Raw genomic sequence first — 24,999 nt, 5'->3', positions numbered from 1 at the left:
CCTTTATAATCTTATATGTTCCAATAAGATCCCCTCTCATTCTTCTAAATTCCAGAGTATACAAACCCAGCCGCTCCATTCTCTCAGCATATGACAGTCCCGCCATCCCGGGAATTAACCTTGTACGCCTACGCTGCACTCCCTCAATAGCAAGAATGTCCTTCCTCAAATTAGGGGACCAAAACTGCACACAATACTCCAGGTGTGGTCTCACAAGGGCTCTCTACAACTGCAGAAGGACCTCTTTGCTCCTATACTCAACTCCTCTTGTTATGAAGGCCAACATGCCATTCGCTTTCTTCACTGCCTGCTGTACCTGCATGCTTACTTTCATTGACTGATGAACAAGGACCCCCAGATCCCGTTGTATTTCCCCTTTTCCCAACTTGACACCATTTAGATAATAATGTGACTTTCTGTTTTTGCTACCAAAGTGGATAACCACGCATTTATCAACATTAAACTGCATCTGCCATGCATCTGCCCACTCACCCAACCTGTCCAAGTCACCCTGCATTCTCATAGCATCCTCCTCACAGTTCACACTGCCACCCAGCTTTGTGTCATCTGCAAATTTGTTAATGTTACTTTGAATTCCTTCATCTAAATCATTGATGTATATTGTAAATAGCTGCTGTCCCAGCACCGAGCTGTGCGGTACCCCACCAGTCACTGCCTGCCATTCTGAAAGGGACCCGTTAATCCCTACTCTTTGTTTCCTGTCTGCCAACCAATTTTCTATACATGTCAGCACTCTACCTCCAATACCATATGCCCTAATTTTTCCCACTAATCTCCTATGTGGGACCTTATCCAATGCTTTCTGAAAGTCCAGGTACACTACATCCATTGGCTCTCCCTTGTCCATTTTCCTAGTTACATCCTCAAAAAATTCCAGAAGATTAGTTAAGCATGATTACCCTTCGTAAATCCATGCTGACTCGGACCGATCCTGTTACTGCTATCCAAATGTGCCGCTATTTAATCTTTTATGATTGACTCGGGCATCTTCCCCACCATCGATGTCAGACTAACTGGTCTATAATTTCCTGTTTTCGCTCTCCTGCATTTCTTAAAAAGTGGGATAACTTTAGCTACCCTCCAATCCACAGGAACTGATCCTAAATCTATAGAACATTGGAAAATGATCACCAATGCGTCCACGATTTCTAGAGCCACTTCCTTAAGTACCCTGGGATGCAGACCATCAGGCCTTGGGGATTTATCAGCCTTCAGTCCCATCAGTCTACCCAACACCATTTCCTGCCTAATGTGGATTTCCTTCAGTTCCTCCGGTACCCCAGATCCTCTGGCTACTAGTACATCAGGAAGATTGTTTGTGTCCTCTTTAGTGAAGACAGATTCAAAGTACCTGTTCAACTCATCTACCATTTCCTTGTTCCCCACGATAAATTCACCTTTTTCAGTCTTCAAGGGCTCAACTTTAGTCTTAACTAATGTTTTCCTCTTCACATACCTAAAGAAGCTTTTACTATCCTGCTTTCTATTCATGGCTAGCTTACCTTCATACCTCATCTTTACTCCCCGTATTGCCTTTTTAGTTATCTTCTGTTGCTCTTTAAACATTACCCAATCCTCTTGCTTCCCGCTCATCTTTGCTATGTTGTACTTCTCTTTTATTTTTATACTGTCCCTGATGTCCCTTGTCAGCCACGGTTGCCCCTTACTCCCCTTGGAATCTTTCTTCCTCTTTGGAATGAACTGATTCTGCACCTTCTGTTTTATTCCCATAAATACCTGCCATTGTTGTTCCACTGTCATCCCTGCTAGGATATATTTCCAGTCAACTTCGGCCATCTCCTGTCTCATGGCTCCATAGTCCCCTTTGTTCAACTGTGACACTGACATCTCCGATTTAGCCTTCTCACTCAAATTGTTGATTACAAATGGTCATTACCTCCTAATGGCTCATTAACCTCAAGTTCCCTTGTCAAATCCGGTTCATTACTAAATCCAGAATTGCCTTCTCCCTGGTAGGCTCCAATATAAGCTGCTCTAAGAATCCATCACGGAGGCACTCCCCAAACTCCCTTTCTTGGAGTCCAATGCGAACCTTATTTTCCCAGTCTACCTGCATGTTGAAATCTCCCATAACAACCGTAGCATCACCTTTACGACATGCCAATTTTAACTCCTGATTCAACTTGCACCCTATATCCAGGCTATTGTTTGGGGACCAGGAGATAAGTCCCACTGGGTCTTTTTATCCTTACAATTCCTTAGTTCTATCCATATTGACTCCACATCTCCTGTTTCAATGTCACCCCTTGCAAGGGACTGAATTCCATTCCTCACCAACAGAGCTACCCCAACCCCTCTGCCCACCTAACTGTCTTTTCGATGGAGGTATACCCTTGAATATTTGTATACCCAAGTATACCCTTGATAGGTGGTCAGTGTGGACTAGGTGGGCCGAAGAGCCTGTTTCCACATTGTATCTCTAAACTAAACTATATGTAATATTTTAGGATGTTTCCAGTTTTGGATAATTGTGAGTGTCATTTATCATAATGATGTGATTTAATTATGTTTCTCAAAATGAAATCCGGAACACCTTTTAACATTGTTTTCTTTTTCTTTTCAGTACCTCAAGTTGATGACAGAGTAAGATACTTTTTTTTCAGAATGTCAATTGTCTTAACTTAATTTTGTATTGAGTTTTATAGTTGTAGCTCTTATCTACATACCTGTTATTTTTAAATTTGTGAGGATTAAGAAAAAAATATTAATTTAATATTTGTTCATAACTTCCAATAATATTTACCAGTTACCTCTATTGTGTAAATGTAAGATGCTTTGGTCTCAAATACTTATCTTACTTTCTATTCCTTAGCCAGGTAATGCTATGGTTAATGGTAAGTGTATTTTCTACATTGTTTTACAACTTCACCCATTCTAGTATTTTCATGTTCAAAGTTATAGGAGTCTACTCCACCATTCAATCATGGCTGATCTCTGCCTCCTAATCCCATTTTCCTGCCTTCACCCCATAACCCTAGACACCCGTTCTAATCAAGAATGTGTCTATCTCTGCCTTAAAAATATCCACTGACAGCCTCCACAGCCTGTGGCAATGAGTTCCACAGATTAACTACGCTCTGACTAAAGAAGTTAGTCCTCACCTCCTTTCTAAAAGAGTACATTTTAATTCTGAGGCTATGACCTCTGGTCTTAGACTATCCCAACAGTGGAAACATCCTTTCCACACCCACTCTATCTATGCTTTTCATTACTCTGTAAGTTTCAATGAGGTCCCCCCTCAACCTTCTAAACTCCAGTGAGTACAGCCCCAGTCTTGTAAACCTCCTCTGGACCCTCTACAGAGCCAGCACATCCTTCCTCAGATAAGGGGCCCAAATTTGTTCAGGTACTCAAAATGTGGCCTGACCAGCACATTATAGAGCCTTAGCATTACATCTCTGTTTTTGTATTACAATCCTCTTGATATAAATGCTAGCATTGAATTTGTCTTCCTTACTACAGATTTGACTTGATTTTAATTTGTGTATAATAATTATGCTTATGTTTTTAATTCTCAAACAGAAACTACCCTGTGTGCAGCAATAGACAGGTAAGTCTTTAAGAAAAATTATCTCTTGACTTGCTTCATGTGAGTCCCAATTTCACTGACTCTATCAATGTGTTTGTGAGTGGTTTCTCTTGAAATAAATGATACTCAATATTTAGTGCATATTATTTAGAAATCATAGTCATACAGTGTGGAAACAGGCCCTTCAGCCCAACTTGCCCACGCTGACCATCTGCACTCGTCCCACATGTCTGGCCCATATTCCTCCAAACCTGTCCTACCCATGTATCTGGCCAATGTTTCTTACAGGTTACAGTAGTCCCGGCCTCAACTACCTCCTCCGGCAGCTCATTCCAGCCACCCTTTGTGTGAAAGACTGCGAGAAATCTTAAATCACAGGTTTTATTAACATCAAGTCGTCTGTGATGTAAATCATAGAACATAGAACAGTACAGGTCACGAACAGGTCACTCGGCCCACATTGCCTGTGCAGAACACAATGCTGAGATAAACTAATCGTCTCTGCTGCATATTATCCATATCCCTCCATTCCCTGCATATCTACGTCTATCTAAACTTCTCCTAAAAGCCACTGACGTATCTGCTTCCACCACCACCCCTGGCAGCACGTTCCAGACACCCATGCCGACTGTGTTTTAAAAAAAACCCACATCTCCATTAATCTTTGCTCCTCTCATTTTACAACCATGTCCTCGAGTCTATGACATTTCCATCCTGGGAGAAAGGTCCTGACTGTCTACCCTGTCTATGCCTCTCAACACTTTATGTACTTCTATCAGGTCTCCCCTCAGCCTCTGGCATTCCAAAGAAAACAATCCAAGTTTCCAAAAATCCAAAGTCAGCTGATGGAAATTGTTCCTCGCAATAACCTATGCAGGTAGACACAAAATGCTGGAGTAACTCAGCGGGACAGGCAGCAGGAATGGAGAGAAGGAATGGGTGATGTTTCGGTTCTGAGATGAAGAGGGATCTCAACCTGAAACGTCACCCATTCCTTCTCTCCAGAGATGCTGCCTGGCCCGCTGGGGTACTCCAGCATTTTGTGTCTATTTTTAGTTTAAACCAGCATCTGCAGTTCCTTCTTACACATAACCCCAATGCATTTCTCTCTCTGCAGTTCGGCTTTGAATACGTTCCTGCTTGATGTTAACGTGACCCAACTTTGCAACTTCAGCATTACAGACTATGCATGCGCTAAGGTGAGCATCTTAAAGGAGATTTTCACACAAGAATAGTGACAGAGAGAGTTGTAGGTACACCCAGTCCATCACACGAACCAGATTTCCCACCTTTGACTCCATCTACACTTCATATTGCCTCAGAAAAGTGGCCAACATCATCAAAGTATTGTCCCACCCCAGTTATTCCTCCTTGTTTCATCCAGCAGAAAGTACAGAAGCTTGAAAGCATGCACCACCAGACTCAGGAACAGCTTCTTCCCCTCTGTTAACAGGCTTCTTAAAGATCATTCCATAAGCTAGGATACTGTATGATTCACATCCACCCCATTACGGACAATGGACTTTGCCTAAGGAACTGATGTGCTACAATGCTAAGAAATATATTCTGTACTCCCCATCTTCCCCTTTGCTCTACCTATTGTTCTTGAGTTTGGCTTGATTGTATTTATGTATGGTATTATCTGATCTATTTAGATAGCATTGCAAAACAAAACTTCTCACTGCACCTTGGTACACATGATAATTATAAACCTAAACCTACATTTTAACATTTTAACAAACTTAATGTAAACATATTGCACAATCTAATCAAGGAATTGAGTCATTTGCCAAAATTTTACATCAGAATAAAGGAATGCCGCAAATTAACAAATGTCTTTGCAAATGGATTCCTTTTCAGGCTGATCTACTTGTCTCCAGTTTAAGCAGTGACGATTTAGCTGGTGTCATTTATTGTTTCGTTGGTCCAAAACCATTGAACAGATCAGATGAATCTGCACTGACCATTTTTATTCGGAAACTTAACAGAACCTTGCTGACTGAGGCACTGGACAATTTCAACAACAAGGTAATTAATTACTACACAGAATCATCTCATAGGGACAACATAGAAAAAATATTTTTTGTAGGAAATGTTAAAAGAGTTATAAAGTAGTGCAGCAACTTCATAACATCCCATCCCAAGGCACAGCCAGAAAGTACTTTTGACTTAACACAGGAATTCTCTAATTATTAGTTCTCTAATAAATGGAACTCCCCGACTTGCGTTATAGGGGACTCACGTAAACACGCACTCACGTAAGCAATGCTTTAATCCCACCACTTTATTTCCCATTTGTGCATCTCGGATGTTCCCACTGTGGTCTCCACAGAGCTTCTCCCCCCTCCCCCTCCCCCCCCCCCCCCGTGGTCTCAACACGGAGCTCCCTCGTGGTCTCCACCTCGGAGCTCCCACCATGGTCTCCACCTCGGAGCTCTCACTCAGCACGTCACCTTTCCCACCCATGACAAAGGTCACATCCTTGACCTGGTCTGCTCCACAAATCAACCGGTACTCGACCTCCATCCTTGCCTCTTCCCCCTCTCTGATCATAAGCTTATACGGTTCACCATCCCTTCTCCGACACCTCGCCTCCGCGTCCTCCGAGAAATCACCTTCTGTAATCTAAAATCCATTGATTCCCACCATCTCTCTGACCTGCTCTCCACCACTCTCCCCCTGGACTCAACCCCCATCTCACCTGATGATCTCACAAACCATCTCAACTCCACCTTGTCTACCTCCCTCAACACTCTGGCCCCCCTCAAAACAAGAACCGTAACTTGCAACACATCCTCACCCTGGTACACACCTGCACTTCGTAAACTGAAACAGACTGGTCGCCAACTCGAACGACTTATAAAGAAATCATCTCTCACAGTCCACCTTGAAGCTTACAAACTCCACCTCACTGACTACAAAGATGCCCTCATTGCTGCAAAATCTGCCTACCTCTCCTCCATATTCACCGATCCCTGCCTAAACCACAGAACCCTCTTCTCCACAGTGGGCAACCTCCTCAAGCCTCGAGCCAACACTCGCCCTACCTCTACTCCGGATCTCTGCAACTCATTCCTCCACTTTTTCGCTGATAAAATCAGCACCATCTATCAATCTTTATCCCCTGTACCCGACTCCCCAGCATCTACTCCACCACCTACCAAGGCCCCTCCTTTCAAAATCTCCCCTGACCTCCTTACCCCTCCTCCACACTGCTTCCTCTCCCAGTTTGACCTGGTAACCCCTATTGAAATCTCCAAACTCATCAGCTCTTCCAAACCCACTACCTGCTCCCTCGACCCTCTCCCCACTCCCCTGTTGAAGTCCTGCCTCCCCGTTCTCTGCCCCTACCTCACTAATCTCTTCAACTCCTCATTGTCCCAAGGAATTGTCCCCTCCGCTTTCAAAACTGCTGCCGTTACACCAATCTTAAAGAAACCTGGTCTTGATCCCTCCTCTCTCAATAACTACCGCCCAATCTCAAACCTCCCCTTTCTTTCAAAAACCCTGGAGCGTATCGTTGCGTCGCAACTTCATTCCCACCTCCTTGCGTATAACCTACTTGAACCCCTCCAATCTGGCTTTCGCCCCCTCCATAGCACAGAAACTGCTCTCCTCAAAGTCCTCAACGACCTCCTCACCTCTGCTGACACTGGTTCCCTCAACATCCTCATCCTCCTCGACCTGAGCGCAGCCTTCGATACAGTGAACCATAACATCCTGCTCACCAGACTCAAAGACCTCGGCATTGAAGGCTCTGCACTCAGCTGGCTCCGTTCCTACCTTTCCAACAGATCCCACTTCATCTCTCTCCACAACCACACCTCTGCTACAGCCGCAGTCACTCAAGGCGTTCCCCAAGGCTCCGTACTCGGCCCCCTCCTCTTCATCATCTACATCCTCCCCCTTGGTCAGATACTCCGCCACTTCAATCTGGACTTCCACTGTTACGCTGATGACACCCAGATTTACCTTGGCACCAAATCCCCCCACAACCCCCCCTCTCCCATATCAACACCTGTTTGTCAGCTATAAAAACCTGGATGCAACATAATTTCCTCAAACTCAACAGCGATAAGACAGAATTCCTCCTCATAGGCTCCAAAGCCACACTCAGCAAAATCAATAACCCCACTCTCACCATCGACGGCACCACTGTCTCCCCATCTCCCCAGGTCCGCAACCTTGGCTTGATCTTTGATTCCACCCTCTCCCTTGAGCCTCACATCCGCCATGTCATTAAAACCTCCTTCTTTCATCTCCGCAACATCGCCAAACTCAGACCTTCTCTCACACCGCCTGCTGCTGAAAGACTCATCCATGCCTTCATCTCCTCCAGACTGGACTATTGCAACTCACTTCTCCTTGGCATCAGCTCCACCTACATCAACCGACTCCAACTGGTCCAGAACGCAGCCGCCCGACTTATCACCCACACCAAATCCTGGCATCACATCACTCCAGTCCTCAAAAAACTTCACTGGCTTCCCATCTCCCACCGGATCACCTACAAAATCCTGGTCCTCACCTACAAAGCCCTCCACCATCTGGCCCCCCCCATATCTCACTGACCTCCTCTCCCCCTACCAACCCTCACGGTCCCTCAGATCCACATCAGCCGGTCTCCTCTCCATCCACAAGTCCAACCTCCGCAGTTTTGGGGACAGAGCCTTCTCCAGGGCAGCTCCCAGGCTCTGGAACTCCCTCCCCCAACTGATCCGCAATTCCGTGTCCCTCACCATCTTCCAGTCCCGCCTCAAGACCCATCTCTTCACCTCTGCCTATCCTTAGCCCCACGTCCCCGTCCCTTTTCATCTGTGCATTAATTGCCTCATACTGTGTTTTGTATTGAATTCGGTCTTTACTTTGTGTACTAGTCATGTCTCTACTATTTATTTCATTCCCCTTACATGTTTTTCCTCTACATGCTCAATTTTTGTAAGGTGTCCTTGAGACTCTTGAAAGGCGCCCATAAATAAAATTTATTATTATTATTATTATTATGGTCTCAATCTTGGAACTCCCCCGTGGTCTCCAGCACGGAACTCCCACCTCCCCGCATTGCCAGCAACGAGGTCCCCCACGGCCTCAGCACGGAGCTCTCCCCGTAGTCCTCACTTCAGAACTCCCACTGTGGTCTCCACATCGTATAGTAAATTCACAAGTGCACAGTAGCGCTTCCATTACTGACTTGCATAACATCTGACTTACACAAGGGTCCGCAGGATGTAACCCTTATGTAAGTCAGGGAGCGTCCATATCAATGTTAAGATATGTGAGGATAAACAAGTGCTTTGTCCGTGTTTAAACCAATGCCATGTTTTTTGTTTCAGACTTTGAACACGTCTTCAATTCCCCTGATGACAAAGATCACGTTTATGAATGCCCTGTGGGAGTCTGTGAAGACCTTTGACAACTTAACGAGCGTATCTTTCCTGAGGGAATGGTTCCAGAATCGCTTCCGGCTGTTCATAGCCGGAATTTCCCAGTTCGTGCTAAACCCTTTGCTGACAAGAAACATTAGCTGTGAAGGTTACCAAGCAGTGTGAGTGAATGACTCCCTTTCAGAATAATCCGCTTCTGAATTTTCAATAGGAAAAGCACCATCAAAACAGCTACAGGGCCACAAAGTGCTGGAGTAATTCAGCGGGTCAGGCAGCATCTCTGGAAAACATGAATAGGCGACATTTCGAGTCGGGACTATTCTTTCTACAATGGATTTCAACCTGATACGTCACCTATCCATGTTCTTCAGAGATTCTGCCTGACCTGCTGAGTTATTCCAGCACTTTGTGTCCTTTTGTGTATTGCCCAGCATCTGCAGTTCTTTGTTTCTACATCAAAACAGCTAATATTATTGCCATAGATAGGCACAATGTGTAGGAAGGAACTGCAGGTGCTTAATTACAACGAAGATAGATACAAAATGCTGGGGTAACTCAGTGGGACAGGCAGCATCACTGGATAGAGGAATGGATGATGTTTTGGGTCGAGACCCTTCTTCAGAAGCACACTTAATACAAAGTGACCTATACAGGATTAACAAACATCAGTATCAATATTTCCAACTGTAACATTGGCGATTCAATGTTGATTTAGGAATCATCTTTGTCAGGCATTCATCATAATGGGAAGGAAATACGGATTGATTTTCAGTCAGATAAACAGGACTGATAGAGTAATAGATAAATCTGACAGAATATATAGGGTGAATGCACAGAATCTTTTATCCAAAGTACGGAAATCAAGAACCAGAGGACATACGTTTAAGGTAAGAGGGGCAAGATTTAATCAAAGCCTGAGGGGCAACTTTTTCCTGAGATGGTGGTGGGTATATGGAACAAGCTGCCGGAGGAGGTAGAGTCACGTACATTTAAAAGTCACTTGGACAGGTATATGGATAGGAAAGGTTCAGAGGGGTATAGGCCAAACATGGGCACATGGGATTAGTTTAGATAGGGCATCTGGATCGGCATGGAAGAGTTGGGCCGAAGGTACTAGTTCCACGCTGTGTGACCCAATTACTTTATTACTAAGCATAGTAAATGAAGCATTACTAACCTGTTCTCCACCAGATGAAACCCTGCCATTAATAATTTTGTCCATATTTATATATTTAGTGTAAAAGGCCTGAGTAATGGATTCCGGGAGATGCCGCGAGAGACAAGAAAGACCGTATTAAACGTGTGGATCCTTAATTACCTTGACAACACAGGTAAGCTACAGAGGCTTTTGAGTAAGTGAGGAAATTAGATTCACATTCGTTTGAATGGGAGCTATAGTAGTTCTTGATAAAAGTCTCTATAAACTAAACAATAGACAATAGGTGCAGGAATAGGCCATTCGGCCCTTCAAGCCAGCACCGCCATTCAATGTGATCATGGCTGATCCTCAATCAGTACCCCCTTCCTGCCTTCTCCCCATATCCCCTGATTCCGCTATCCTTAAGAGCTCTATCTAGCTCTCTCTTGAAAGTATCCAGGGAACCAGTCTCCACTGCCCTCTGAGTCAGAGAATTCCACAGAATCACAGCTCTCTGTGAGAAAAAGTGTATCCTCGTCTCCGTTCTAAATAGCTTACCCCTTATTCTTAAACTGTGTTCCCTGGTTCTGGACTCCCCCAACATCGAGAACATGTTTCCTTTCTCTAGCGTGTCCAAACCATTAATAATCTTATATGTTTCAATAAGATCCTCTCTCACCCTTCTAAACTCCAGAGTATACAAGCCCAGCCACTACATTCTCTAAGATTGACAGTCCCGCCATCCCGGGAAAGCAAGGATAAAATGGATTAAAAGTTTAATGGCTAGGAAATTCAATCACGTCACAATGTGAATGAATGAATGAATGATACTTCATTATCATATATTTTGTTTGCATACCATACACAAAGTATGCAGAGTCACCATGTAAAGGCCGCCAACAAACTTACAAAGTGACCAATGTAGTCCCAATAGACCCTCTTTGTTCTAGGCGCCCCCACCCCTATGCTGGGTACCACTTTGTTTTCAGCAACCCCTGCCCCCTTTCAGGAGTAAAAACAGTGGGGTGCTGTCTTACTGTTTAAGAAACAATTAGACAGGCACGTGGATAGGACCAGTTTAGAGGGATATGGACCAAATACGGATGGGTGGGACTACTGTACCTGGGACCTGTTGGTCAGTGTAGACAAGTTGTGTCTGTTTCCAAGCTGTATCTCTCTCTGACTGTGCTATAGATTATGAGATTAAATGCCAAGGCTAATTCACAATATCCTTTACCTCTCCAGGTGCTGGCTGTATCAGCAACACTAATGGATCCAGAGATTGGCTTTTGAAGAACTGGGGAATGTTCAGTACTCTTGTTCAATTAGACATTTTAACCAGGAGGAACCCAAGCTTCAACCCAGTAAGTTATAGAATAAGTCCAGGCCTTTTAAAATGGAAAATTAAAAATAATATTTCTGACGAGAGTTTGATAAAGTGAGATTAAATTTGTTTGGAATTTAATATGGAAAATATTTATACAGAAATACTTTTGTGTTAGTATTTTATTCGGAAGCTTCAATCAAACCCAATTTGAGTTAGAAAGAGTAGACAGAACCATTTTCAAAGGATGGAAAAAATAAATACTGGAGGGCTGAACTTTAAGGTCAGAGTGGCAAAGTTTAAAGGAGACTCAGAGTGTGGTGAGTGCCTGGAATGTGATTGAGATGGATATGTTAATAGCATTTAAGAAACTTTTGGATAGGGATATGGGTATGGAGGGATATGGATTATGAACAGGTAGATAAGTTAGTCTTGGCATCTTGTTCAGCACAGACATTTTGGGCCGAAGGGCCTGTTCTTGTGCCCTTGTCTATGGTATCTTGGTGAGGTATAGTTATTAGTTGTGTAGGAAGGAAATGCAGATGCTGGTTTACATTGAAGATTGACACAAAACGCTGGAGTATTTCATCGGGACAAGCAGCATCTCTGGACAGAAGGAATGGGTGACGTTTTGGGTCGAGGCCCTTCATCAGTGAGAGTCAGGGGAGAGGGAGGCACAGAGATATGAAAGGGTAAGGTGTGAAAACGTGACATCAAAGGGGACGAAGGTCAAGGAAAATGTAGAATAGATCATTATTAGTTGATCCACAGGGTACTGATCTGAGCAGTAGGTGAGATGTTAATTTTGTTTTAAACAGCTCGATGTGGCAGAATTACTGACGCCATCCCAACTGGGAGAGTTCGCTGGTGGGAACGGAACATTGCGTAATGCTGACGATGTTCGGAAGATTATCAACAGCATCACCACTGATACTGTTCTCCAGTTCGTCGAGGCATTCAGGACCGCTCACAACCAGGTAGGATACTGCGTCACTTCATATAAGGCCAGTACATGTTCACAAACACTCACCTGTTTCACATTGAATTCAGCACATCGATACAAAGCGCATCAGGTAATCTTTAATCAATTTGATTCTCCTAAAATGTTCATGGAAACAGAATGAATGCTTTACTTTTAATGAAAATCATGAGAGGAATAGATCGGGTGGACGCACAGTCTCTTGCCCAGAGTAGAGGAATCGAGAACCAGATGACATCGGTTTAAGTTGAAGAGGAAAATATTTAATTGGGATCTGACAGGTATTTTATTTTCAAACAAGGGGTGGAGGGTGCATGTAACCAGCTGCTGGAGAAGGTAGTTGAAGGAGGGCCTATCGCAATGTTTAAGAAACAATTAGACAGGTACATGGATAGGACCAGTTTAGAAGGATATGGACCATACACAGGCAGGTGGAACTAGTGTAGATGGGACATGTTGGTCGGTGTGGGCAAGTTGCGCCGAAGAGCCTGTTTCCACGCTGTATGACTAGTGACTAATGGGGAACCGCAAGGCTCAATGCTGGGGCCACAGTTTAGGAGAGTGTCATGGTCTTGTGTCGCCGAAGTAGAACACTTCCTACGACCTCCTACAACTATGTAGAGAACCTCCTACGAATATGTAGAAGACCTCCTAAGACCATGTAGAAGACCTCCTTCAACTATGTTGAAGACTAGCTTAGACTATCTACGATTTACTTGCCGATGCTCTCGGGAAAATTGGACACCGAATAGTGGAGAGTGAAGATGACCTCCTTCGACTTCCTTCGACTATACTAACACTATCTTCGACTACCTTCGACTACCTTCGACTACCTTCGACTACCTTCGACTACCCTCGACTACCTTCGACTACCTTCGACTACCCTCGACTACCTTCGACTACCTTTGACTACCCTCGACTACCTTCGACTACCTTCGACTACCCTCGACTACCTTCGACTACCCTCGACTACCTTCGACTACCTTCGACTACCTTCGACTACCTTCGACTACCTTCGACTACCTTTGACTACCCTCGACTACCTTCGACTACCTTCGACTACCCTCGACTACCTTCGACTACCCTCGACTACCTTCGACTACCTTCGACTACCTTCGACTACCCTCGACTACCTTCGACTACCTTTGACTACCTTCGACTACCTTCGACTACCTTCGACTACCTTTGACTACCTTCGACTACCTTCGATTACCTTCGATTGCCTTTGATTGCCTTCGATTACCTACGAATAACATGCCGACCTACTTCGTCTAAACCTACGAGTAAAAAAAAACGATTTTTTCCCATGCTGACCAATTTTTACTCACGGACAATTTTTCAGCATACTAAAAAATTCTCCTCGACAAAACTGAGGCCTCCAGTATGCGAGAACTTCTCTCGAGCATGAAGGAGAGTTGCAGTGATCTCCTAGGACCATGTGACGACCATGCTGCGACTTTGTGGCGAGCGCAAACTCTTCTAAACTCGCAAATTAGGTCCCCACAGTGGGACAGGCACTCCAGTCTGAAGAAGGGTTTCGACCCGAAACGTTGCCTATTTCCTTCGCTCCATAGATGCTGCCACACCCGCTGAGTTTCTCCAGCACTTTTGTCTACCTTAAGATTATTAAATGTTTGGACACGCTAGAGGCAGGAAACATGTTCCCGATGTTGGGGGAGTCCAGAACCAGGGGCCACAGTTTAAGAATAAAGGGTACGCCATTTAGAACTGAGATGTGGAAACACTTTGTCACACAGGGAGTTGTGAGTCTGTGAAATTCTCTGCCTCGGGTGGTGGAGGCCGGTTCTCTAGATACTTTCAAGAGAGAGCTATATAGGGCTCTTGAAGATAGCGGAGTCAGAGGATATGGGAAGAAGGCAGGAACGGGGTACTAATTGTGGATGATCAGCCATGATCACATTGAATGGCGGTGCAGGCTTGAAGGACCGATTGGCCTACTCCTGCACCTTTTGTCTATTGTCTATAATGGCTCTATGACTCGAAATTAAACATCTTGAGAATATGTCTGGTAGATTAGAAACATAGAAAATAAGTTAAGGAGGAGGCCATTTGGCCCTTCGAACCTGCACCGCCATTCATTGTGATCATGGTTAATCATCCACAATCAGTAACCTGTGCCTGCCTTCTCCCTATAACCCTTGATTCCGTTAGCCCCTAGAGCTCTATCTAACTCTCTTTTAAATTCATCCAGTAAATTCAGTGGCAGAGAATTCCACAAATTCACAACTTACTGGGTGAAAAGGTTTTTTCTCATCTCAGTTTTAAATGGCCTCTCCTTCTAAATGGCTTAGAACGGAGACGAGGAAACACTTTCTCTCACAGAGAGTTGTGAGTCTGCGGCATTCTCTGCATCACAGGACGATGGAGGCCGGTTCTCTGGATACTTTCAAGAGAGCTAGATCGGGCTCTTAAAGATAGCTGAGTGATGGGATATGGGGAGAAGGCAGGAACGGGGTACTGATTGGGGATGATCAGCCATGATCACATTGAATTTTACTCCTTTCCCGTATAATGTTAGTTTTCAATGCTAGTCTAAATGTTAGACCAATTTTTAATGTATTAGATTTGCACAATTTTCCCGACTCCACCACAATCCTTTCTGCAATTTATACCCCTTTTCGCCTCAATCCCCAATCACTCATTCTTTGAAACCTTTTTTTTCAGAATAACGTGGTTTTCCCTCCTGGTGTCAGAACAACATTGCTGCAAGAAATTCTGAACCGTACGCAGGCAATTCTTTCAAACGCCAACGTCGCTGAACTTCAGGTCTGGTTTAACACAAGGCTGCAAGGATTACTGCCAGGGCTCACAGAAAACATGCTGCCCTTGATCTTTGTCACCGAGGATTGTAAAGGATTTCAAGCCATGTAAGTTTTGCTCTGCGAGGAAATGATAACGCTGATATCGAGACACCACTTTTTGTAGAAACAATGAACTGCAGATGCTAACTTACAAAAAAAAAAAGAGATACAATGAGCTGGAGTAACTCAGTGGGCCTGGCAACATTCCTCGAACCATGGATAGGTGACGCTTCAGAGGTGACGCTTCAGGTCGGGACCCTTATTCAGCCAATCTTATTCAGACAACCAGTCGGAATAAGATTGAAGAAAGGAGTCTTGAGATTTGCAATTTGAAGAAAGGGTCTTGAGATTTGCAATTTGATAAGGAGAACGTTAAATCGGAAGTGTCAATGATGCAGTTGAACAAAGGGGACTATGAAGGCATGAGAGGGGAGCTGGCCAAGGTAGACTGGAAAGGGATCCTAGCAGGATTGACAGTGGAACTGCAATGGCAGGAATTTCTGGGCATAATCCGGAAGACGCAGGATCATTTCATTCCAAAAAGGAAGAAAGATTCTAAGGGGAGTAGGAGGCAACCGTGGCTGACGAGAAGTTAGGGATACAATAAAACTAAAGAAAAGATGTATAACATAGCAAAGAGTAGCCGGAAGCCAGAGGATTGGGAAACTTTCATAGGACAACAGAAGGTAACAAAACGGGCAATACGGGCTGAAAAGATGAAGTATGAAGGGAAGCTGGCCAGGAATATAAAGAAGGACAGTAAAAGCTTAGTTAGATATGTTAAGGGAAAAAGAGTAGCAAAGTCAAATGTGGGTCCCTTGAAGGCAGACACGGGTGAAATTATTATGGGCAACAAGGAAATGGCAGAAGAGTTGAATAGGTACTTCAGATCTGTCTTCACTAAGGAAGACACAAGCAATCTCCCAGATATACTGGAGAGCAGAGGATTCAAGGGGGTAGAGGAACTGAAAGAAATTTTCATTAGGCGAGAAATAGTATTGGGTAGGCTAATGGGACTGAAGGATGATAAATCCCCTGGACCTGATGGTCTGCATCCCAGGGTCCTCAGGGAGGTGGTTCTAGAAATAGTGGATGCATTGGTGATCATTTTCCAATGTTCAATAGATTCAGGATCAGTTCCTGCAGACTGGAGGATAGCTAATGTTATCCCACTTTTCAAGAAAGGAGCGTGAGAGAAAACAAGGAATCACAGACCAGTTAGCCTGACTTCGGTGGTGGGAAAGATGCTGGAGTCAATTATTAAAGAGGTAATAATGGGGCACTTGGATAGCAGTAAAAGGAGTAGTCCAAGTCAACATGGATTTATGAAAGGGAAATCATGCTTGACTAATCTTCTGGAATGTTTTGAGGATATGACAAGTAAAATGGATGAAGGGGTGCCAGTGGATGTAGTGTATCTAGACTTTCAGAAAGCCTTTGATAAGGTCCCGCACGGGCGACTGGTGACTAAAATTAGAGCACATGATATTAGGTGTAGGGTGTTGACATGGATAGAAAATTGGTTGGCAGACCGGAAGCAAAGAGTAGGAGTGAACGGGTCCTTTTCAGAATGACAGGCAGTGGTGAATGGAGTGCCGCAAGGCTCGGTGTTGGGGCCGCAACTGTTTACCATATATATTAATGATTTGGAAGAGGGAATTAGGAGCACCACTAGCAAGTTTGCGGATGACACAAAGTTGGGTAGCAGTGTGAACTGTGAAGAGGATGTTAGGAGGTTGCGGGGTGACTGGACAGGTTGAGTGAGTGGGCAGATGAGTGGCAGATGCAGTATAATATAGATAAATGTGAGGTTATCCACTTTGGCGGCAAAAACAAGGGGGCAGATTATTATCTCAATGGGGTTAGGTTAGGTAAGGGGGAGGTGCAGCGAGACCTGGGCGTCCTTGTACACCGGTCACTGAAAGTTGGCGTGCAGGTACAGCAGGCAGTGAAGAAAGCTAATTGAATGTTGGCTTTCATAACAAGAGGATTTCAGTATAGGCGTAAAGAGGTTCGTCTGCAGTTGTACAGGGCTCTGGTGAGACCACATCTGGAGTATTGTGTACAGTTTTGGTCTCCTAATTTGAGGAAGGACATCCTTGTGATTGAGGCAGTGCAGCGTAGGTTCAAGAGATTGATCCCTGGGATGGCGGGACTGTCATATGAGGAAAGATTGAAAAGACTAGGCTTGCATTCACTGGTGTTCAGAAGGATGAGGGGGATCTTATAGAAACATATAAAATTATAAAAGGACTGGACAAGCTAGATGCAGGAAAAATGTTCCCAATGTTGGGCGAGTCCAGAACCAGGGGCCACAGTCTTAGAATAAAGGGGAGGTCATTTAAGACTAAGGTAAGAAAAAACTTTTTCACCCAGAGAGTTGTGAATTTATGGAATTCCCTGCCACAGAGGGCAGTGGAAGCCAAGTCACTGGATGGATTTAAGAGAGAGTTAGATAGAGCTCTAAGGGCTAGTGAAGTCAAGGGATATGGAGAGAAGGCACGGGTTATTGATAGGGGAAGATCAGCCATGATCACAATGAATGGCGGTGCTGGCTCGAAGGGCCGAATGGCCTCCTCTTGCACCGATTTTCTATGTTTCTATGTAAAGCTAGAAGTGAGGAGGGGCAGGACGAAGCATCAATAGGCTTCACTAACTGTTGGGACCTGCTGGATTTTCCATTTGAAGAATTAACGAACAAAGTGCTGGAGTAACTCAGCAGGTCAGGCAACATCTGTGGAAGGAATGGAGAGGTGATGTTTTGAATTGGGCCCCTGCTTCAGACTCCTTCCTTGTTCCTGTTGGTACCTGTTGGTCTTCAATGAAAATATTCCCAATCACTGATTTCATTCCATGCAAGTTCTATCCAGACCGCAAATCTGAAATGTATGTAGAAAAGTTCATAAGCTTATGTGATAGGAACAGAATTAGGCCATTTGGCCCATCAAGTCTACTCCACCATTCTATCATTTGTTTAAGAAGGAACCGCAGATGCTGGAATTTTTTTGTCCACCATTCAATCATGACTGATCTATCTTTCCCTCTCAACCCTATTCTCCTGCCTTTTCCCCATTACCTCTACCACCGGTACTGATCTAGAAGTGAACATTGCTATACATTAGAATGATACGTGTATCTCATTAATTTGTTTTTCCTTTGTAGAGTCTCAGCATTGACCAGAGTCAAAGAGCAACTGGATATTAGCGTTCAAGTAGCCGTTTTTAAATTCATCTTGGCTTACACTAAAGGTATGGACTGTATTTGACATCTTGGTAATTTGAGCTCAGATGCCTTTTCCTACTTTCTAAAGGGGCTGTCCCACTGCAGCGACCTAATTGGCGAGTTTAGAAGAGTTTAGGAGAGTTTGAAAAAAAGTCATGTTCTTCGACTATGTAGAAGACCTCCTTCCACCTCCTTCAACTATGTTGAAGACTAGCTTCGACTAGCTTCGGGAAAATTGGACACCCAATGGCGGAGAGTGAAGATGACCTCCTTCGATCTCCTTCGACCTCCCTTCGACTATGTTAAAGACTATCTACGACTACCTTCGATTACCTGCGACTACCTTCGATTACCTTAGACTACCCTCGATTACCTACGAATAACATGCCAACCCACTTCGACGAAACCTACAAGTAAAAAAAGTATAACTTTTTCCATGGCGACCTTTTTTTACTCGCGGGCGTTTTTCAACATGTTGAAAAATATGCCGCGACCTAGCTGAGGCCTCGAATACGCGGGGACTACTCTCGAGCATGAAGGAGAGTTACAAAGACCTCCTAGGACCTCGTGTCGACCATGCTGCAAGTATGAGTCGAGGGCAAACTTGTCAGAACTTGCGGATTAGGTTGCCGCAGTGGTACAGCCCCTTAACTCTCTGATAATGTTTAGTTTAGTTGAGAGATGCAGCGAGGAAACAGGTCCTTCGGCCCAACGAGTCCGCTCCGACCAGCGATCCCCGCATATTTACACAGTCCTACACACACACTAGGGACAATTTACAGTTTTTACTGAAGCCTATTAACCTACAAACCTGTATGTCTTTGGAGTATGGGAGGAAACCAGAGCATCCGGGTAAAACCCACACAGGTCACGGGGGGAGCATACAAACTCTGTACAGACAGCACCCGTGGTCAGGATCGAACCCGGAGCTCTGGCGCTGTGAGGCAGCAACTCTACTGCTATGCCACCCTCTGCAGCTATCTGCTTCCAGTGCCTAGTGTTACACTGTAATGTTGATCATGTTGATTATTTTTTATTTTGCCTCCTCAGACGTAGGTTAAGTCTACCACAAAGCCCACATTTTTAAGGGATTTCGCAGCCATTAGAATTCCTAAACTAATGGGCAAGGAATGTTGCACACTTTCAACTTTCTCACCCACATTAGACAAACAAGAGGCAAGGCATTCATAGCTGATTGGGTCTCATACAAATACAAATAAGTGAATCAGCATTTCAAACATAGAACAGTATAGCACAAGAACTGGCCCTTCGGCCCTCAATGTCTGTGCCAAATATAATGGCATAACTAACTCTTATTGGTCTGAACATCATCCATATCCCTCCATTCCCTGCATATCCGTATGCCTATCCAAAAGTCTCTTAAATCCCACTATCATATCTGTGTCAACCACCATCCCTGGTAGCACATTCCAGGCACATACCACCCTCTGTGTTGTCCCACACATCACTTTTAAACTTTGCCCCTCTTACCTCACAGCTACGCCCTCCAATTGTTGATATTTACACCCTGGGAAAATAGTTCTGACTGACTACCTTATCTATTTGTGCCTCTCATAATTATACATACTAATCAGGTCCTTCCTCAACTTCTGGCATTCTGAAGAAAACAAATTCATTTATGATGATACGTAAATTTGTGTATCGAAGTATTAATATTGAGCTTTACAGGTTCACAGGAAACCTATGGTGACAGACGTCCAGTCATAAGATAACACATTTGTGTGTAGGATGGAACTGCAGATGCTGGTTTACACTGAACACAAAAAGCTGGAGTAACTCAGTGGGTCAGGCAGCATCTCTGTAGAAAAGGTATCGGTGATGTTTCGGGTCCAGACCGAGAGTCTCTCGATTCCCTCTCCCCTGACTCCCAGTCTGAAGAAGGGTCTCCACCCAAAACGTTGCCCATTCCTTTTCTCCAGAAATGCTATCTGTCCCGCTGAGTTACTCCAGCTTTTTGTGTCTATCTTTGATACATTTGTGCGCTCGGTATCAATGTTTGGCAAGTAAAGAAAATATTTACCGTTGTGTTTTCCTTTCACAGAAACCCCTCTTCGCTGCTATGAAAATGATAGTTTTACCCTTTACCTGAGCAGCCAGTTTCAGAATTTCTCCGACTTTCTAACACTGTCTGATGCCTTATCGTTGGTTCCATCAATCCGCATTGCTGAGGTAAAAGCAGTGGTGATCTCTCTGTGGGGGATGGGAGAGGGTCAGTGACGGGTCTTATTGGTACAGTTACGGTCCTTCACCCTGTGATCTGATGAGCTTACCTTTTTTGTATCAAGGTCACAATAGTTCCATAAATTATTTGTATTGTTAACAGTAGGTTCCAATATAGATTCCATGGAGCTTTATCTGTCACGTGCAACTGATCAGTGAAATTTCTTTTGCATATTTACATGTTTTGGCGCCGCCATGTTTTGGCGGCATTTACAAAGTCCGGTCGGCCTGCGTGCTCGGTCTACTGGAGCGGTTCCCGATCCAGGCGAGCCCCAGGCTCCCGCTGGGTCTTCCTAAGTCGTCCTCGACTGGATCGGCCCGCGAACCAACGTCCCTCTCCTCTTCTCGCCCGGCTATCTTTGTGTCTCAGGAGCGGCTCCTGCAGCCGACCTTGAAGGCGATGGAGGCATTACCACGGTTCACCCTCCTACCTGCCCTTGCTCCTCACGTCCGACTTCTCCAGCGGCTCTCTCCTGGTACCACGGTCCGACGAGCATTCGGGCAAGTTCCACGTCCGCCGGTTCTTGCCTAGGATCTGCATCTATTGTCTTTATGTTTGTGTCTCAAAATGTTTTCCCAATTGTGTTTTTGCAGGTGTTACAAGCCACAGACCCCAACGATCTGGCAAATTTGTTGAGCAGGCCAGGGATCATTGACGACAGCAACTTACTGACCACGGTGTTAATTAATTACCAGCCCATCCAGAACCTGGCAGCTTTTGTAGATCGGTTCAACCAAAAGACACTCAATGTGAGCTGCCAATGCTGTGTTTATTCTTGGAATTTCTACCATTTTCTCAGAATTTCTCCCAATATCTCTCACCACCCCCATCGGACGGCACCTTTTCTCTCCTCCGCACACTCATCTCCCATCTCCTAGACCCATATTTCCCTTTTATCTTCTCTCTTTCCCATCCCCCTGTAATCCTCCCTCCAGCTTTACATTTCACTCCTCTTTTGGGCGGCAAGATGGCGCAGCGGTCGAGTTGCTGCCACCGAGACCCGGATTCGATCCTGACTATAGCTGCTGTCTCTGTGGAGTTTGTACGTTCTCCCTGTGACTGCATGGGTTTTGTCCGGGTGCTCCGGTTTCTTCCCAAACCCCGAAGACATGCAGTTTTGAAGGTTATTTGACTTCTGTAAATTGTCCCTAATGTGTAGGACAGAACTAGTGTATAGGTGATTGCTGGTCAATGCGGACTCAGTGGGCTGAAGGGCCTGATTCCACGCTGTATCTATAAAACTAAACACTCTTCTCTCCTCTTCTGACACTCTTTAGTCTCCTTTTCACCCCTAGCCATTGTCACTTACTCCACTCTTTTGCCCATCACTCTCCCCCCTTTACCTGTATCCACCTGTCACTTGCCAGACTTTGCTCCATCCCCACCTATCTTTTCCAACTTTGCCCCCCCCCCACTCCATCAATCTGAAGAAGTGTCCCGACCCGAAACAGCACCTGTCCATTCCCTCCATAGAAGCTGCCCGACCCGCTGAGTTACTCAAGCACTTTGTGGTTTAGTTTGGTTTAGTTTAGAGGTACAGCATGGAAACGGACCCTTCGGCCCACCCAGTCCACATCGACCATTGCTTTCATGATACTGTATGTCTAAAATAATAACAACGCCTTTTTTTTTTTTTTCAGGGAAATCTGACAGATGTTAACCAAGCTGCCATCATAATAGGTCTTTGGCCTCAATATGTTAACAACTTACCTGCTCTCAATGTGACAGAACAGGATGAATGGCTGAACTCGAGGCTAAATCCATACCTGCCCTCCATCACCATTGATCTCCTGACTTCCAACGAAACCTTGGGAATCCCATGCCTTCCATTCAGGAAAATGTAAGTATAATTGCACCCACTTATAATCTATTCTTCTCTCAGCAAATTTCATCTTCATTCCAAGTTGGTGAAATGGCAGTTCAAGCGTCACATTATCAAAATTACAAACCAGTCTGTATTGGTGACTATTTATTAACTATGATTCCAAGCCAACCCGAAAAATTATTTGTGTAGGGATGCTGGTTTGAACCAAAGACAGACACAGAAGTAACTCCGCGGGTCAGCCAGCATCTCTGGAGAAAAATAATGGGAGACATTTGGGAGAAAGGTCTGAAGAAGGGTCTCAACCTGAAACTTCGCCTATTCTTTTTCTCCAGAGATGCTGCGTGAAATTTTATTTGCTCACATAATGGGTTTACAGAACTGCATCTGAGTTGCTTCATGCATTGTCTAATGAATAAAATATATATATTATCTACAAGAATCCAAATTGCATTATTGGCTTGATTCAGCAGTAGTGTGGTCAGTTTCCACATTACTTCTTTGCAATGAGCCATTGGTTTAGGAATGCATAAACCCAAGAGTTATGTTTTCAGGTTTAGATATATTGCAAGTCCCTTCCACTGAACCCCCCTGGATATTGTTATTTTCTGATAATGTTATGGATATTTAATATGCTTTTTCTATAGTTAGAAACAAATTGTAACAACTTAACAACTCAGTTCATTAATATTTCCAATTTATGTTCCACGTTTAGTGTGAAAACTTTGAGTGGTCGTTACCTTGACTTTACCCCTGACAAACAAATAGAAATCTACAGTGGCATCAGAACCTATCTACAGCAAGGTAATGTGGCATTCTTATTTCATAGCAAATTGATATAATAGGAATATATTGATAATTTCTGCCAGGATAAGTTTTGAAGTTGCATACAGAGTGAATTAATTTTACCCTGCAACGTACCAGTACCGTAATGTTATAGTCAAACAGCATGGAAACAGGACCTTCAGCCCAATTTGCCCACGCCGACCAACATGCCCCATCGACATGTTCCACCTCCCTGCGTAAGTTCATGAGCGATGGAAGCAGAATTAGGCCTTGGCTGATCTATCTTTCCCTCTGAACCCCATTCCCCTGTTTTCTCCCCATTACCTCTGACACCCATACCAATCAAGAATCTAACTATCTCTGCCTTAAAAATATCTATTGACTTGGCCTCTATAACTGTCAGTGGCAAAGAATTCCACAGATGCATCACCATTTTGTCCCTATCCCTGTAAACCTGTCCTATCTATGTACCTGTCTAAATGTTTCTTAAACTTGCAATAATACCTGCCTCAACTACCTCCTCCGGCAGCTCATTCCAAACACTTTTGCGTGAAAATATACCCCTCACGTTCCTATTAAAACTTTCCCCCCTCACCTTAAAACTATTGTAAAATTGTTCCATAGGTTTTGCATGGACTTGTAAGAAACACAAAGGGTTTTTGTGTCTGAATGGCTCAAAGTTATCATTTCTAAAGTCAATTTAAAATCTTGTATTATTTATAATTTTAACCGTTTGCTCGCTGTGTGTGACAGATCCTAAACCAAGATGCTACAATGTCACTAATCCAGTCCTGAACTCCACTGCCTGGTTTGCTGAATACTTGGGACTTTTTATGAATCGCGTGTCAGTAGCCGATCTTCTGTCTTTTGCCAACGAATCAATTGTATGTAACTCTCGGTTTACTCTGGGTTAGAATACAGAAATAGTTTGTCATTCCAGCATTTCTGTATTTTTCACGGTTAGTGGGGTCAAACAGGGAACATGTCAACAGGCAACAATGGAATAAATGAATGGTTCAAAGAATGATTGATAAAAGACGGGCTTGTGGAATTGGGATTATTGCTCTTATTGCAGTTGAAAGGTTAAACATGGAGCATTTGGGGATTCTCTTTAATCTCTTCAACAGAGTATTTTATTGTCATATGTACCAGACAGAACAATGACATTCTTACGCTGCAGCACAACAGAACATGATAACATAGTACTCTGTAAACAATATAATGAAAAGATTGTAATGCATATATATATATATATATATTATATATATATATATTATATATATATATATATATATATATATATATATAATATATATATATTATATATATATATATTATATATATATATATATATATATATATATATATATATACACATACACTCACATGTATACATCCACACACATATATATATATACACACACATTTTACACACTCACATGCATATACATATATATATATATATATATATACACACACACACATATACTGTATACACATATACTGTATATATACACACACATATATATTTTACACACTCGCACACATACGTGTATATATATATATATATGTGCGCACACGCATATATATATATATTGTATACACATACACACATATACTGTATATATACACACACACACATATATATGCACACATACATTTTACACGCACACACACACACACACACACACACACACACACACACACAC

General features: G+C 43.7%; 1 protein-coding gene across 2 annotated transcripts in view; it reads left to right on the top strand.

Annotated features, from left to right (window-relative positions):
* Positions 1-24,999, top strand: part of LOC116985943 — a 261,983-nt gene that overhangs the window by 165,799 nt on the left and 71,185 nt on the right. Inside the window, exons 104-119 of one of the 2 annotated variants that reach the window (XM_033041072.1) lie at positions 2,606-2,625; positions 2,855-2,876; positions 3,565-3,592; positions 4,689-4,770; positions 5,432-5,599; positions 8,905-9,116; positions 10,192-10,286; positions 11,339-11,457; positions 12,236-12,394; positions 15,082-15,284; positions 18,381-18,466; positions 20,503-20,630; positions 21,276-21,431; positions 22,323-22,522; positions 23,220-23,308; positions 24,044-24,174. The exons of the other annotated variant lie outside the window; for it this stretch is intronic. Coding sequence (XP_032896963.1) covers positions 2,606-2,625; positions 2,855-2,876; positions 3,565-3,592; positions 4,689-4,770; positions 5,432-5,599; positions 8,905-9,116; positions 10,192-10,286; positions 11,339-11,457; positions 12,236-12,394; positions 15,082-15,284; positions 18,381-18,466; positions 20,503-20,630; positions 21,276-21,431; positions 22,323-22,522; positions 23,220-23,308; positions 24,044-24,174 — 1,898 coding nt within the window. The remainder of the gene's footprint in view (positions 1-2,605; positions 2,626-2,854; positions 2,877-3,564; positions 3,593-4,688; positions 4,771-5,431; positions 5,600-8,904; positions 9,117-10,191; positions 10,287-11,338; positions 11,458-12,235; positions 12,395-15,081; positions 15,285-18,380; positions 18,467-20,502; positions 20,631-21,275; positions 21,432-22,322; positions 22,523-23,219; positions 23,309-24,043; positions 24,175-24,999) is intronic. 2 annotated transcript variants of the gene reach the window in all.

Source organism: Amblyraja radiata, chromosome 22 (assembly GCF_010909765.2).
Source record: "Amblyraja radiata isolate CabotCenter1 chromosome 22, sAmbRad1.1.pri, whole genome shotgun sequence".
Classification (NCBI taxonomy): Eukaryota; Metazoa; Chordata; class Chondrichthyes; order Rajiformes; family Rajidae; genus Amblyraja; species Amblyraja radiata.
Note: the sequence above shows the minus strand (reverse complement) of the source record. Positions and strands in the feature narration are given on the sequence as shown.